Source organism: Podarcis liolepis (assembly GCF_965112155.1).
Source record: "Podarcis liolepis genome assembly, chromosome: Z".
NCBI lineage: Eukaryota > Metazoa > Chordata > Lepidosauria > Squamata > Lacertidae > Podarcis > Podarcis liolepis.
Genome location: NC_139570.1, coordinates 41,272,216 through 41,287,976, shown reverse-complemented (window position 1 = coordinate 41,287,976; position 15,761 = coordinate 41,272,216). Strand labels below are relative to the sequence as shown.

General features: G+C 44.5%; 1 protein-coding gene across 3 annotated transcripts in view; it reads right to left on the bottom strand.

Annotated features, from left to right (window-relative positions):
* The window catches only part of PHF19 (PHD finger protein 19), a 38,675-nt gene extending 23,147 nt beyond the window's left edge, over positions 1 to 15,528 (bottom strand). For 2 of the 3 annotated variants that reach the window (XM_083485900.1, XM_083485902.1), the window contains exons 1-3: positions 15,269 to 15,528; positions 3,397 to 3,591; positions 2,825 to 2,906 (exon numbers count right to left, since the gene is read on the bottom strand). In XM_083485900.1, coding sequence (XP_083342026.1) covers positions 2,825 to 2,906; positions 3,397 to 3,576 — 262 coding nt within the window. In that variant the 5' untranslated portion in view covers positions 3,577 to 3,591; positions 15,269 to 15,528. Of the gene's footprint in view, positions 1 to 2,824; positions 2,907 to 3,396; positions 3,592 to 3,697; positions 3,743 to 15,268 lie in introns of all 3 variants that reach the window. The other variant, XM_083485901.1, reaches the window with a different exon arrangement.
* Between the last annotated feature and the right edge of the window lie 233 nt (positions 15,529 to 15,761).

Genomic DNA, 15,761 nt, shown 5'->3' with positions numbered 1-15,761 from the left:
TAACAATTATCAGCACCCTTAATAGCTCCCTTAATTCTTTGGGGGAAAGTCAGGACTGTTTAAATTTAGCCATAATCTTGCTTATAACAGGGCTTGTGCCAACAAAAGTTTCAGGATGGACATACGGCTTCATTTAGAATTGGTGCATTCCCCATAGCCAGGAGCAGAACGACTTTGAAACTAATTAAGCTTAAGCTTTAGGTCCTCTAATCCTGAAGGAGCCCCAGAAGGAATGTTAGTCCTCATTGCTTAAACGTTTTGGGTCTAGTAGATCCAATCTGAGTCTCACAACTCAAACCGATTAATTTTTTATTGTGTGTATTTCAACAATTCCAAAGTTTGAGAGTCAGCAGCAGAGATGTTGCAATGGTGGAGTGTCGCTGTAAGTTGGCTGTTCTGCTGTGACTAATATATCCCCCCCTTTTTTTTATAAAATAAAATCAGAGGTGGGTTTTCTGACTGGATGAATATGCTCAGAACTCTGGAAAATCCTGAAGACAGCATGGAATATAAACGGGGCAATGTTGTGTTGGATAACAAAAAAGTCAAATAAAAATACTGTGGATCAGCAACTTGAAGAACAGATGAGAAAAACCATACAGTACTATTCTGAAGTTTTTAAAAGAGTTGTAGCCGACTGCTTGATAATCCAGTTAAGTAAGAGAATTGACCCATATGAGCAGATTGCAAAAAAGATTCACATTCTTCTCAGAACTGACGAACAATTCTGAAATTGATGTGGACAGTAATTAACTGATAAAATCATATTACAAAGATGATATTGACCGCAAATTAGTAAATGGGTATTATCAGTTCAAATAACATTTGCACCTTAGGAAAACCCAGAACACAGAATAAAAGATGCCATTTAAATTTCAATGCGCAGGAGGTCTTCAGCTTATATGTGAGCAACACGTAACTGAAGTGTTGCCCAATATTACTGCTGCACTTAAGCTGTACTTGACAATGCCTATCATGAGATGTGAAGCCGAAATGAATTTTTCAAAGCTATTCTTTACAAGCTCTCATAAGATGAAACTGTATGTAACTATGTTGCTAGAAAAGTTAGAAAAAGAGAGTTTCGTAAAATGTGCTCCATGTAGTACGTATTTTCATAGGCATCTGAAATAAAAGATTATATTGACCGTGGTATTTTCTATGTTTTATTTCATCATTCTATGATGTATCTTGCATGTATATAACATTTCCCTAATTTTCATGCCCCCATAACTTGAAAACTATGAGGCACAGGGGTGTGGGAATTATTCACACCAGTGATGTCAACATGTGAGATAATCCAGCACAGCAAATTTAATCAAAATCCAAGATGTAGTAGCTACATTTTCTTTAAAAATGTGGTGAGCAGTTGTGGAACAACCTCATTGAAGAGGATGACAGTGGTCACCCAGACCACTGCTGGTTGCTTCAGGGACCCCTAAATGTAGGTCTGCCACAGCCCACAGCTTCCTGCTGAAGCCCTGTAATATTTTTATACCACAGATGGTCCAGATTTATCTAGTCTGTAGTCTAGATTGCAGGAATATCAATTTAGAGGAGGAAAAACTTCACATCTGTAGGAAAAACAACAGGTATGTAGCAAAATGTTCCAGGGGGTTCTATGATATTGTTCTTTTCAACAAAATATAATAATATCTGGCTGAAAAGCTTTGATATTAGTCAGGGAACCCAGCTCTGGTTCAGCAGAAGTTTGCTGTCTCAGGCAGACATTTTCATCTTGCACTATTTGCTTGAGGACTATTAAAGTGAAAGAAAGGTGTTTGTCAAGCAAAATAAAAAAAATCCAGGTTTTGTCTTGCTTTTGTTGCGCTATGGTGCAAGAGCTTCTTCTCTTCATAAGGGCACCAATGCAGTAATTTTGGAGAAGCATTGCACAGCAAAGAATATCGAGGAATGGTGTGTGGCCAGGCCAGTAAATTTACCACTGTTACACTATTATTGTACTAATGGCATGTTGCAGAAAGCACCAGCAAGAATACCCCAAAATGGGGGAAAACTCCCTGTCTGGAACCCTGGAGAGCAGCTGCCACCCAGTGTGGACAATATTGAGTTAGGCAGACCAATAGCCTGACTTGGTATAAGGCAGCTTCCTATGTTCTAGCATCAAAAACTCCTGTAAGTTGGGAGCACAGGAAATTGCCTTATAATCAATCTGACCGTTCCCGCTCATTATCGTCCACAATGAGCTGAGCAAGTCAAGGTTGGTATGTGAAGGTTGTGTTTACAGGAGAACCATGGGAGAAAGACAGAACAGGACGTAAGTAAAGGATTGTTATTAGAAGCTGTGGTCGGGCAAGAGATAAGGAAACTAGAAGCTTAATGTTATGACTCACAGAAAAACTATTAGAATTTAGGTGAAGGTGAAAGTAATGCTATACATGGACATTACTGCCCCATTGCTTGTAAGTGCTGTTTTCATATTTGGTGTGCCACCCACTCTCTCCCTACTTTCTGATTGCGTCAGCTGTGTCACACTAGCCTTGGAACACCTAAATAAACATCCTGTTTTGCTGACAATGAGGGGTGGGTGGGTGTCTGGATTCTCTTGGCCATTCCAGGGCATTGGGCTTGAACCCCAGTATCTCTCAAACACTATGTTCTGTCAAACCAACACATCAGGGAGAAGCTCTATAGTAGAGCCATTTGTTTCAGGAAGTCTCGTTGTGTGTTTCAAAATGGCACCCACCTACCCCTGAAATTTAACATGGTACATTCTGCTCCCCCACTTCAGGATCCCCCTCCACTACCACCAGCATGTAGGCTGGGCCCATGTGGAAGTCCCAGAGAAGACTGCAGACTCACGCACCGTGCTGGATGTCTTTCCAAAGCACCCAGTATTTGGAGTTGTCTTCAAAGGTCATCAGGCAACTCTGTTTGGAACCGCTCACCTGCAAATATGGAAACCAGGGGGCAGAGAGAGAAAAACTGTTAGGAACCAATGGTTCACACAAGCTATTAACACAAGCAAGACTGGTACAATAATGAGGTGGAATGAAACAATTACTTCAGCTGGTGGGCATGGAGGGCAGAAAACTGATGTCCCACAAACACCCCACTCACTTCATTATTACATTGGCTTGGCACCCCCTCCTCACTGCCTCACTTTGCTCTGAAATTTCAGTGGTACTATGACTGACGTGTTCTCAACCTCTCATTGAAATCAACAGCAATATAAGGTGCTTACATTTGATTTGATTTGCACATACTCTGTGCAGAATATGAATAAAAAGTGAATATCTTCCTAATGTTCCCAAGAGTATAAATGATGTTTTGTTACCCTCCATGAGAAAAGGATCCAGCATTCTTTGTCTAAGGAAAATGATTTATTTTTTCCAATAAAGAAGTTTTTTTAAAAAATAAAAAAAACACTTTCTTTACCCTCTTGATCTTCCCAAGGTAATAGAGCCCATCAGTCCAACAGCACAAGACGTTCTGTCCTTCCGTTAGCTTGAGCATCAGTTCTTGACGGCTTTTACGGTTCTGGGCAACTGTATCCGCCATGGATTGGTCAACAGGTCTGCTGTCCGTAAGCATAGGCTCAACACTGGCACTCTCCATGACCCTGAGTGGACACTGGTGGTAAAACATGAAATTTTTTAAAATTATTTTTTACATTTTAAAATTCAGCTTCGTTAATGAAGGTCAGGAGATACCAAACTTTTCCAGCTGGCAGGCCCACCTGGAACTCGGAGAAAGTGCCAACCCACGAAGCACAAAATGGCAGCTGCATGTGATATGAAATTAATAATAATAATAATAATAATAATAATAATAATAATAATAATAATAATATCTGGGCAGCTTCCAACATAACACATAACACAAAATAACATAACACAAAACGGCCATTCCCAGAGTTCCATGATGAAAAGGATGGATTCTTAAACCACTCTAGGAATTGTATACCTGTGTAGGGAATAGGGGTCTCCTAACAACTCTCAGAGGGCTGGGACGTGGGTGGCGCTGTGGGTTAAACCACAGAGCCTAGGACTTGCCGATCAGAAGGTCAGCAGTTTGAATCGCCGCGGCGGGGTGAGCTCCCGTTGCTCGGTCCCTGCTCGTGCCAACCTAGCAGTTCGAAAGCACATCAAAGTGCAAGTATATGAATAGGTACCGCTCTAGTGGGAAGGTAAATGGCGTTTCCATGTGCTGCTCTGGTTCACCAGAAGCAGCTTAGTCATGCTGGCCACATGACCCAGAAGCTGTACACCAGCTCCCTTGGCCAATAAAGCGAGATGAGCGCCGCAACCCCAGAGTCGGTCACGACTGGACTTAATGGTCAGGGGTCCCTTTACCTTTTAACAACTCTCAGCACCCTGAACAGACTACAACTCCCAGGATTCTTTGGGGGAAGACACAACAGCTTAAAGCAGCATGGCACTGTTTTACATGTATAGTGCAGACAGGGTCCATGTGGAGGCCAACGGGCTGTGGAAGCCACCATCTACTGAGGGTGGTGTTTGCCCTGATTACATCACAAAACCACAACCCCCTCAAGGAACTCTTTTGGTTCAAAAAACAGGAGGCCCAGCCAACAAGCCAGTAGCATGGACCGCCTGAACCATGATCTATTTTTATCTCTTTGTTGGCGGCGGATGCCTTTGCTCAGCAGCGACTATGGAATTGAAAAGCCTACAAGATCAGCTGAGCCAACAACATCTAACAGGTCACTCTCCCAACGTCTGGCAAGCAGACGCCTTGCACAATCTGTTGGAGCATGACCCTCTGGTCATGTGTTGCTGCTGGCTGATCAGGATCCAAGGGTTGTGCACAGAACACTCTGCAACAAGGCCTGGGTGTCAGTATCTGCCTCACTGAGCTCACACTGGACAGCAGCTAAAAAATGCAGGGCAGCAATGGCGAGTCTCAGGGTTATGTATATTCCGAGTTGGTCGACATCACCTCAAACTGGGACTTCGATATTAGAAGGCGATCAAATACAGTTGAGTGGGATCGTCTTGGGAACTCTGGTGGCTTCTGCTAGGAACTGCATGGTTTATAAAGGGAACCCAGTATAGGAGGTATCATGTAGCCTGACCACTAAAACACAATGATTACTGCAATACACTCTGTGTGGGGCTGCCCACAATTTTTATGGCATGCAGGCAACTTCTAGGAGCTACAGGTGAGAGCTGAGTGCAGGGTGGGGACCAAAGATGGACAAAATACCAATAGGGACATGAGATGTTCTCCACCAGAGGTATTACTCCTCCACTAACACTCCCCTGTACAATGAGCATCAACAAAAGACCCAGAGTAAAATCTGGTGAGGAAGCACAATTCACCCATCCCTCCACGAAACCAGATAACTACTCATAACTTTGGGAGTGACCAGTTCTGCCAACATGTCAAGTGTGTGATAGTACCACACCCCAGGAAACAGTTTCGAATGGCCAGTTAAACCAGGGTAGCTGAGGGGCCTCAAACCCTCAGTGAGTTAGGGACTTCCCTTGCATGCGATGATGGGCTCTGGTGGATTGAACGGACAAGACCAATAGTGGGTCCAATGGTCAAGAAAGCAGGTTCTGCATGTGCTGTAGAGGGAAGTGAGGGGCCGATGGGGCTCATCAACCTGGAAGTTAGCCCTTCTAGGAGAAGGAAAACTCTGATCCTAAGATATGCCTTGTGAAATATCTGAAGACAAGGCTAAGTGGTAAACCCTACATAGATCTGGAGTGGAGTCTCTAAGATGGTTGGATGGCACACCTTGTACGCCTCCTGCCACAACTCCTGCAGCCAAGCTGATGCCAAATGTATTGCTCTGCTTTCCTTTGGACCACATCAGGGAGGCTGAGAGAGAGAGGTCTTCCCATCTGGGGAGCCCAGGACCTCCATACACACTGCCCAGAATTGTGCCCCAGGGAGGTCACTAATGCAGCAGTCTGACTTAGAACTCCATTGTCTCTTGAGACAGATGGATGCTCACAACATTGTATTCTATTCTGCTTTGTTGTATAGATTTATTTAGCCACCTTGGGCGGGTTTCTCAGAGACAAAAAAATTGGTTGTATCCAATTAAATTCTTCTCAGAGTAGACTTAGCAAAATTAATGGACCTAAATGAGTCATGTCCTTCATTTCATTCCAAAGTGAGTAGGACTAACACTAGATACAATGGATTATCATTGAATCATTATTAATAGTTTTCATGGATATTATTTAGTTGATCTTCAGTTCATTACTGTGGTGGGGCATATACACATTATTGTCTTGAAAGAATCTTTGTTTGGAAAGGCAGGACATAAACTGGTTTCAAAAAAATTAAATGAGCTTATTCTTATTAATTTATATACTATATTATTAATTTTAAATATATTTAATATTTATCAAACTAAATCCTGCTCAGATTAGACCCACTGAAATTAGTGGACCCAAATTTCTCATGTCTATTTTTAATTGCTCTACTCCTCATAGTCTAAACTGGAATATAAACTACAGAAGTTAAAGCACCATCTATGTACATGGTGCTTTACAAAGAACAGGTTGAAGAGGTTTCTGCCAGCGTTCCAAAATTAGCCGGGCACCAGTCAATTCTGCAACTGGCAAGCGGCATTTTGCAGCTGGATGGAGATGTCTGGGGGCCACCCTTGGTGCCTAGCATCTCCCCCTGCCTGGCTGCAGTCAGCTGGTCTGCTGTGCACTGCAGCAGCAAAAAAGGGGTGCCATTTGCTGCCACGCTACTCTGCAGACCAACTGATTCACCTGACAGCAAAGGGGGGGGTTAATTTTTTGCTGCCGTACTGCCAGGCAAATCACCTGATATGGTAGTGCAGCTGCAGGGGGGAAAAAAGTTGCCTAGACATTTTGTTTTTGCATCCACAAACTACCGTATGTTTCGCTCTATAAGACGCACTTTTCCCCTCCTAAAAATTAAGGGGAAATGCGTGTGCGTCTTATGGAGCGAATGCAGGCTGCGCAGCTATCCCAGAAGCCAGAACAGCGAGAGGGATCACTGTGCAGCGCTCCCTCTCGCTGTTCTAGCTTCTGGCTTAGCCGGGTGCAACCTCTTCAGGGCAGCGGGGAGCCTTCACCCCGCTGCCCTGAAGAGACTGTGCAGCTCTTGGGGGCTTTTCCAGGAGGTGGGGGAAGGGACAGAGCGCGCAAGAGCCGCGCTCCCTTTAAAGAGCCGTGCAGAGCGTGTGTGCGGCTCTTGGGGGCTTTTCCCTGAGGAGGAAGAAGGGAAACCCATCAGTGACAGGCTGCCCTTCTGCCTCCTCAGGGAAAAGCCTGCAAGCCCCGCACACACGCTCCACACGGCTCGTGAAAGGGAGTGCTGAGCAGAGCCTGGGATGCAGACAGGCTCTGCTCAGCGCTCCCTTTAAAGAATATTTTTCTCCTTGCATTCCCCCTCTAAAAACTAGGTGTGTCTTATGGTCAGGTGCGTCTTATGGGGCGAAAAATACGGTAGGTCCCAGGAGCCACATGGCTCCTTGGTTTTTTTCCTATCCCAATTTCTAACACTGGTTTCTGCCCCTGGGGAGCTTACAATTAAGGAAGACATCAGAGGAAGGCGGGGAAGGGGGAGTAAGATAACAGGAGGACATATGATTGTTTCAGGAACTAATTGTCTGATTGGGTGTAAGGCTACTTCCTAAGGAAGTTTCTTTGGACAGCTGTTCCTTAACTTTATTTTGCCAGCTGAGGAAGCCAGCGCCAATTAGCAGCAGGATACAGCAGGCGCAGTCTGTTGCTTGTTAAATCAGTGCTGGAGATTGAGGAAGGTCAGGTTCCAAGGAAGCTCATTCTGTGTTCGGTTCCAAACTATGAGAAACCGCCTTTGGTTTTCCAAGAAAAAGGTCTGGAGTTCATTGGATTTGCTTCTCCAGCCTCACAATTACACAACGCACAAACCCGAAGGGACTCCAAATCTCCTTAAACAAACACATAATCACCACCCATCTTTACCAGGAAGCCTTTGGCACAATATTGCCACATGTCTTAACAGCTCTTGATTTCATTATTGATCCTATTGTCAGCTTGAGCCCCACAAGGGGTGCTTGTCTTAAAAGGTGATGTGTAAATCTATGAAATATATAAATAAATCCATAGCGCATTGGGATGTAGCCAATGCTAGGCCTACTCAGAGTAGAACCACTGAAATTAATAGCCAAGACTATGGCCACATTCACACCATACATTTAAAATGATATGCTACCACTTTAAACAGCCATGGCTCCCACCCCCACAAATAATTCTGGGTCCTAAGGGTGCTTAAAGCTGCTATCAGACCCCGCTTCATAGACTTCCCTGTACAGAAGAGGAACTGATTGTTAAAGCCCCCTGAGAATTGTATCTCTATGAGGGGAATGGGGGGTCCTGTTTCCAGCTCCCAGCGCCCTTAACAAACTACAGCCCTCATAATTCTTATGGGGAAGCTATGCTGTTTTGCAGTGGTATCACAGTACTTTAAATAGGAAATGATATATGACAGCCACATTCAAATCTCTCACGGAAGATGCAGAAAGCTTCTTTTCTCCTACTCTGGAAGGTAGGACCAGTACCAATGGATTCAAGTTACAAGACAGGAGAGTCCAACTAAACATCAGGAAGAACTTTCTTTTCTTTCCCCTCACAATATTTTATTAAAGCTTTTTCATAATACAATACAATAAACTAATGTAATAAAAACAGAGGAAGAAAAAGAAAACTCTCAAGGGTAGTTCTTAACCCTTTTCTTCAGCCTCTCACCTGGGAGCTTCCCTTTCTTCTCCCAGATGTTTCTAAGCAGAGGTTGGATGGCCACCTGTCATGGATGTTTTACCTGAGATTCCTGCCTTGCACGGGGCTGGACTAGATGGCCCTCACGGTCCCTTTCTAACTCTGCAATTCTATGATTCTAAGAAATGTATGGTGTGAACATGATATTACTTAAGTTCATTACGTTATTTGGGTTTACTCTGGGTAAAACTTAGTTGGCTGCAACCCACCATAACTAGAAGAGATGCATGTTCCTCTACATACCGTATTTTTTGCACCATAACACTCACTTTTTTCCTCCTAGAAAGTAAGGGGAAATGTCTGTGCGTGTTATGGAGGAAATGCCTATGGGTGGCATGCCTACGGATTTTCCTCCTCTAAAAACTACGTGCGTGTTATGGTCGGGTGCGTGTTATAGAGCGAAAAATATGGTAGTTTATGCTTTTGATTTATCTGATTGCTTTTGAATTATGGTGCTGGAGGAGACTCTTGAGAGTCCCATGGACTGCAAGAAGATCAAACCTCTCCATTCTGAAGGAAATCAGCCCTGAGCGCTGAAGGACAGATCATGAAGCTGAGGCTCCAATACTTTGGCCACCTCATGAGAAGAGAAGACTCCCTGGAAAAGACCCTGATGTTGGGAAAGATGGAGGGCACGAGGAGAAGGGGACGACAGAGAATGAGATGGTTGGATGGTGTTCTTGAAGCTACTAGCATGAGTTTGACCAAACTGCGGGAGGCAGTGGAAGACAGGAGTGCCTGGCGTGCTCTGGTCCATGGGGTCACGAAGAGTCGGACACGACTAAACGACTAAACAACAACAACAATGCTGCTTCCATTTCCCTCTTCTCTCTTTGTCATCTCTCCCCCCCCCCCACACACACCCTTGGTCACATTTTACACTGCAAGCTCCTCAGGACAGGGACCTGTCAACCAGAGCTTTTGCCAAAGGGCTCTGCACATTGACGACACTAGATAAATAAATAATGGTTCTTGAGAGCAATAATAATAATCAGTAGCCCATGACACGGAGGGGCACCACTGCTCACCTGACCTCCAAGCAGTTGCTTTGATGATGCCTACCAGGAGGAAGCAGGGAGGAAGTGGTGAGATTGGCACAGTGCAAATGCACCGGAATAGCCAATCGGGTACTCCTGCCAACCCATTTGCACCACTCTGACCTCACCGCCCCTCCCTCTCCCAGTAAGCAGCAGCAATGCAACTGACCAGAGGGGCAGGTTCCCAAAGATTATCATTATTATCATTTTGTGTGCGGGTGTGGGTGTCTGCACATATGTGTATTTTTGTATGCAATGTTTGGCAGGAAATAAGACAGTAAATAACAAACAACAAACTAAATATTGATGTATGTAATTTTTATTTCTTAATTATATTTAGTGGTAGTGTGGCTGTATTGTTTTTTGTAACATAAAATCATTCAATAAAAATTATTTGAAAAAAGGGGGGGGAAAGAGAAGCAGGTTCCCAAAGTCAGGTGATGGGCAGGTTCCCCACCAGGTCTTCTGCTACTGGAACTTATTATTCTACAAAAAGGCTAAGGAGTAAACCGTATACAAATCTGGAGTGGAGTCCCCAAGGCAGTCAGAGGGCGTCTTGTATGCCTCCTTCCTGCAACCCCTGCAGCCAACCTGGTGCCAAACGTCTTGTTCTGCTTTGGCCCATATCATTTTTTAAATATTATTATTATCATCATCATCATTTATTCATTTCCCATTTGACACATTACATCCATACAAGCTTTGCCTTAGTCTTATATAGACTTCCCAACTTATCTTCCATCGACACTCTATTTCAAATTTTTAGTTTGCTACAACTCTTTACATTTTCTCCCCCCCCCCCTTATTATTTCTCTTTTCTTTTCTTTGTCTTGTCTACTGCTGCTCATAGGCTTATCCTACTTGCAAGTTAACCCTGATACCACTCTAAAGTATTCTTAGAAAAGCTCCCACTTGCCTCCTTTTCTTTTCATCACAATTTCTTATTTTGGTTGTCAAACTTGCTAACTAAACAAACTCTATTAACTTCTGCAACCACTGATCCTTTGTTGGAACAATAATTTATTTCGAATTTTTTTGCATAAGTTTTCCTTGCAGCCACAGTTGCATATAAAAATAGGTTCCTTGTTTTCTTAGGTATATCTTCTCCTATTATTGCCAGCAAGAACGCTTCTGGTCTTTTAGGGAAGGTGAATTTAAGGTGCGTTCCTCAAATATCATTTCCCAACCACCAACCCCCATACTTACATTGCCACCACATATGATATAGAGAGCCTTCTTTTTCTAAACATTTTCAGTATGCATTGGATCCTCTCTTGTGCATTGTGGCATGTTTACTTGGCATCGGATACCATCTATATACCATTTTGAAGATGTTCTCTTGAATTGCATAGCGGGCCGAAAATTTTACTGGCCCATTCCATAATTTTTCCCATGCCAAAGGTTCAATGTTATATCCAATAACTGATGCCTAGTGTATTGTCACCTCTTTCACTTATTCATCTTTAGGTTCCCATTCAAGTAGAGTTCTGTATACTTTAATTTTTTGTTATTTCCCAATATTATTTTCTCAAATTCCAATCCACCTTCTACAAATCCTTTTTCTTTGCCTCTTCTAAATATCTCATTTATTTGGAAATACTGGAATCAATCTGTGACTAGTCTAATTACTTCTTCTTCTCTCTCTCTCTCTTTTTAAAGTCTTACAGAGTTATCTTTAAATTCAATAAGGTTTTTATACGTTCCCCGGTTTTCTTCCATGTTCAATTTTTTTACCACCACCGCCTCCATTGGAGATATCCAGCATGGGGTCTTTCTTTCTTAACATTTCTCTATATTTTGCCCAAACATTGTACACACTCCTCCTGATCACATAATTTAAAAAAAACTCTTGTGCACTTTGGCCTTATTATATAATACAAATAGCAATGCCACACAAACCTTAGGTCAAATCCAAGTAAAAGGTTCTTGCATCCTTTAATTCTACCCACTCCTTCACGCACACAGCCACAAAGTACAGTCTCAAATCAGCAAATGAGAAACCCCCTCTATTCCTCTCATCTCTTAGTATTTTATACTTAATCCTTGGCGTTTTTTCTTGCCATATAAAAATTGTTAAGTGCTTTTCCCATTGTTTAATTTGGACCCCACCAGTGAGGCCGAGAGGGAGGTCTTGTCACTTGGACAGCCCAAGACCTCCATCCACACTGCCTAGGCTTCCACTCCGAGGCCACTTCCAGGCTGCTAATGCACACTTTGTCTCTTGAGATAGACAGAGGCCAACAATAACCCCACCTTTCCTCTGGGAAAAAAGTCCTTTTTCTTTTTTCTTTTCTTTTTTTTGCCAAAAGGATGAGGTAGAAATGCCACACAGGAATAAATGAATAAACAAACACCCAGAAGAAGTTACAAAGCACCAGCACTAAACACACCTGTAACACAGCAATCTGCTACTACTTGCCTCAATGTCCAGCAGCAGCAGCAGGAACCAAAATCACTTAACTCTGCCTTCTGTGTCTTGGAAAGGCTGTCAAATATCCCATCAATTCAGGGTGTCAAGCTGTGGTTCCATCTTTCTAGGACTTTGTGGCAGATGTCCAGAGCCCTACTTAGCAGAAGGAGCACAAAGGTCTCTAAACCCATCAGGTCTGGACTGCAGCGCAGGTGAGCCCATCAGGGCAAGTAGGGCACATCCCCACCAACCTCACCTACCTGCCTGCCTTCTTACTTGCAATCAGTTCTGGGAGTGGACCAGCTTCTCTGCCTCCTTAGTCTCAGGGTTGCCCTTGTATAAATCAGCAGGGAAGAGAATGGCAGGGGACTAGACCAGAATTAGTTGGCGCTGCCTCTCATTGGCTCTGGCCAAGGACCTATGACTGGTCTCTCTGCCTTCTGCCCCACCAGGTGCCACCACTGGACTGTGGAGTGAAGGAACGCATAGTACCACCTAAAGGGGCACACAAACCCCTAAGAATCACACTAGGCAAGAGTTTCAAAAAGCATGGGAGAAATTCAGAGAACACTTCACAAAACAGTGCCCTAAAATACATACCTGGACTTGTTCCGATTAATATCTGCAGAAGAGTTTGTGGATATTTAAGTTATAATTAGAAAAATCTTAATAATCATTCATAAAGGAAACAGCTTATAAGAAGTAAATAAGGAGGCCAGACACAGGATAAAGGAAGTCTTTTATTTGGTTGTTTGTATTGTTATATGTTATGCTTATTGTATTTCTGTATCGGGGGGGGGTTATGTTATGTTGTAAATAAAATGTTCAATAATTTTTTTGTAGAAAAACAACACAACAACCCTGCCTTAAGAAGAGCAAGTCTAAAACAACCTGTTCCACTGAATGGGGCGCAGGTGGGGGGGGGTGATAGGACAGCCCAGCCATTTCCTTTCCTTTCTTTCTTTTTCATCTCTAATTTACTTGCCACAATTCGAATGCGAAAATTTGGCACGGTGGTCAGAATTTTTAAACAATACAGGTGGATTTCACACACATCAGCGGTAGCGTTTTCATTTTAGCCTACATGCTTTACCTGAGCATTATTATAACGCAAGGGCAGCCCTGCTGGATCAGACAAATCTAGTGTAGTTCAGCGTCCTGTTTTCACAGTGGCCAGCCAGATGCCTGCAGGAGACCAGCGAACAGGATTTGAGCACAAGAACACCCTACCCTCCTGCATTTCCCAGTAACTGGAATTCAGGAGCATCGCTGCCTTCAGCCGTGCAGGTAGAGCATAGCCTTCATGGCTAGCTGCCAAGGACAGTCCTAAACTCCACGAAGGTGCATAGGATATCAGGTGCTTGGAGCAGCCTCAGTATGATGCAGCCCTTTCCCCAGGTTACACCTGCTCACTGTCCCTCCTCTGCAGTCTCCATGAAAAAGTCTACCTGGCTGAAATGTACCCTTGAACAGTGATAATGCCGCTTGGATGAGAGGCTTCTGCGTGTGGGTGAAAACCCCTGGCTGGTATGCACCTACTAACCATTTGGAAGAATGCAGAGAGAGGAATCATAGGCGCATCTGCAGCAGCACAACCAAACTCTCCAAAGGTTTGACTTCAGCCCTGAAGATGAATTCCACCACTGTCTCTCCAAGCAGACACATGTCAACAATATTTTAAGAGTCACACCTGTAGCACCATATGCTTTTTGGCTCTGGCCCTGCCCCCCAGAGGCATGTAGTTCCTAGAAGATTGTCCATGGGGGGAATACAGTACAGCCTTTGAGTGAAAGAGATTCCCTGTCCCTGGTATACTGTTCCTGAAGATGGAGGTTCTACTGAGCTCTGATACTATTAGACAAACCTATCCTTGCAGTCAATGTTGAGTTCTACAAGCCCCTTGCCAATTTCCTCCCTCCTCTTTGACGAACTATCAAGACGGTGTCCTCTCTCTGCTGAGAATAATCCGGGGGGGGGATCACTATCTAGGGGGGTGGGGGGCTCTCACTGTAACCAAAGGGAGAGAGTAAATCTCCCGCGTGTAGTTGACTAAGAGCCGGCTACTCACCGCGCTCTGATTGGCTGATTCAAAAAAAGACCCGTGTAAAAAAATTTTTTTTTAAAGAAAATACATTTTTTGGGGGGGGGTGTTAACAACACACCGTCTGTCTATTCAAACCGAAAGAAGTCAAAGGATGCGGTTAATAAAAAAAGCGTCGCGCGCACAGGGTATCTCCGCAACTAAGCGTCCCCTATTTCTTATTCATCATATTTACTCAAGTTTGCAAGCAACTGTCAATGAAGTATCTGCACAGTCAGGCGCGTGCACCCTTTGCGGAATCCCAGTTTTTTTATCAGGGTTGCTGCAGCCCTACTCGGAGTAGGCCCATTGAAACTGGTGGGCATGACTCACACCGGCCCATTCATTCTAGTGGGTCTGCTCTCGAGTAGAATTCAGCCGGTTACAGCCCACAACACGAGACTTTTAGTTCCCAAAGGAATACAGAAGCGGTTACACTTTCATTTTTGATAGCAAAACAGGCAGCTTTCTTCCTCTCCGCCCCCACCAACCCGGTACCCTCAGGCGGCTCGATCTTCTGCCCCTTAATTCGGCAGTAACCCGCACCACGTTCAACTTAAGCGTGCAAAAGGGACACCTTTGCTTTGCAAGGGACAGAGTGCGTGGGCTTGCAAGCGCAACGTGGTTGCGACCCCGAATACACGTTTTACTCGGAAGCAAAGCACCTCTCGCCGAGTTCAATAAGTGACTTGCTCCCTAAGCGAGGATCCACAGCCTAAATATCCAAAAACGTAACGATCTTGTCCCGGTTCATCTTTTTTTTTTTTTTAATGAACATGCAAGCTGCGTGCCTTAGGTTTTGCAAAACCCTGTAATCCCCCCCCCACACACACACAAAAAAAAAAGTTTAAGAAATAAATAGAAAACTCTGCAACTCTTTCTCCTATGGCACGCCGCCGCCAAAGTTTCTCTGCAAACCCGCTCGCTTGGAGACCTGCCGGACACCCCCCTTCTCTGCAACGCGCCCCCGCACCCCCTCGCGCCGCCGCCAAATACAAAATCTTACCGGTTTTCTGTATCAAGAAAGTTTTCTTTTTTCAGTTCCACTCCTGCTCCATTGGAAAGAAGAAAGTGCCAAAAGTACGGGGCGCAGCGCGCGCAGGAAAAGCACTAAAATGCCTTTCGGACTCAGTGAGAGTCCCGCAGCGGGGCTCACAGAGCGGGCTCCCCGCTGCACCCCGTGGCACTCCGCACCAGGTTCAGAAAGGTGTCTGCCTCTCCTCAGGCAGCTGTTGCAGACTGAAGATGCTGAGGATGTGAGGCGCCATCTTCTTTTTTTTCCTCTCTCCTTTTTCCCGCGAATTATTTACGTTTTGCTTATGCAATTAGCGCAGGCTGCTTCCCTATTCCCCGCCCACCAGACCGCCCCCGGCTCCTCCTCTGGGCTCCATCCCGCCGGTAGCACAGCCCTCGCTTCGACTGCGCGAAGGGGGGGGGAGGGATACGTTGTCCCCCACCCGCACTGCCCACCCCTCCAAAAAGAAAAACCACTACGCAAA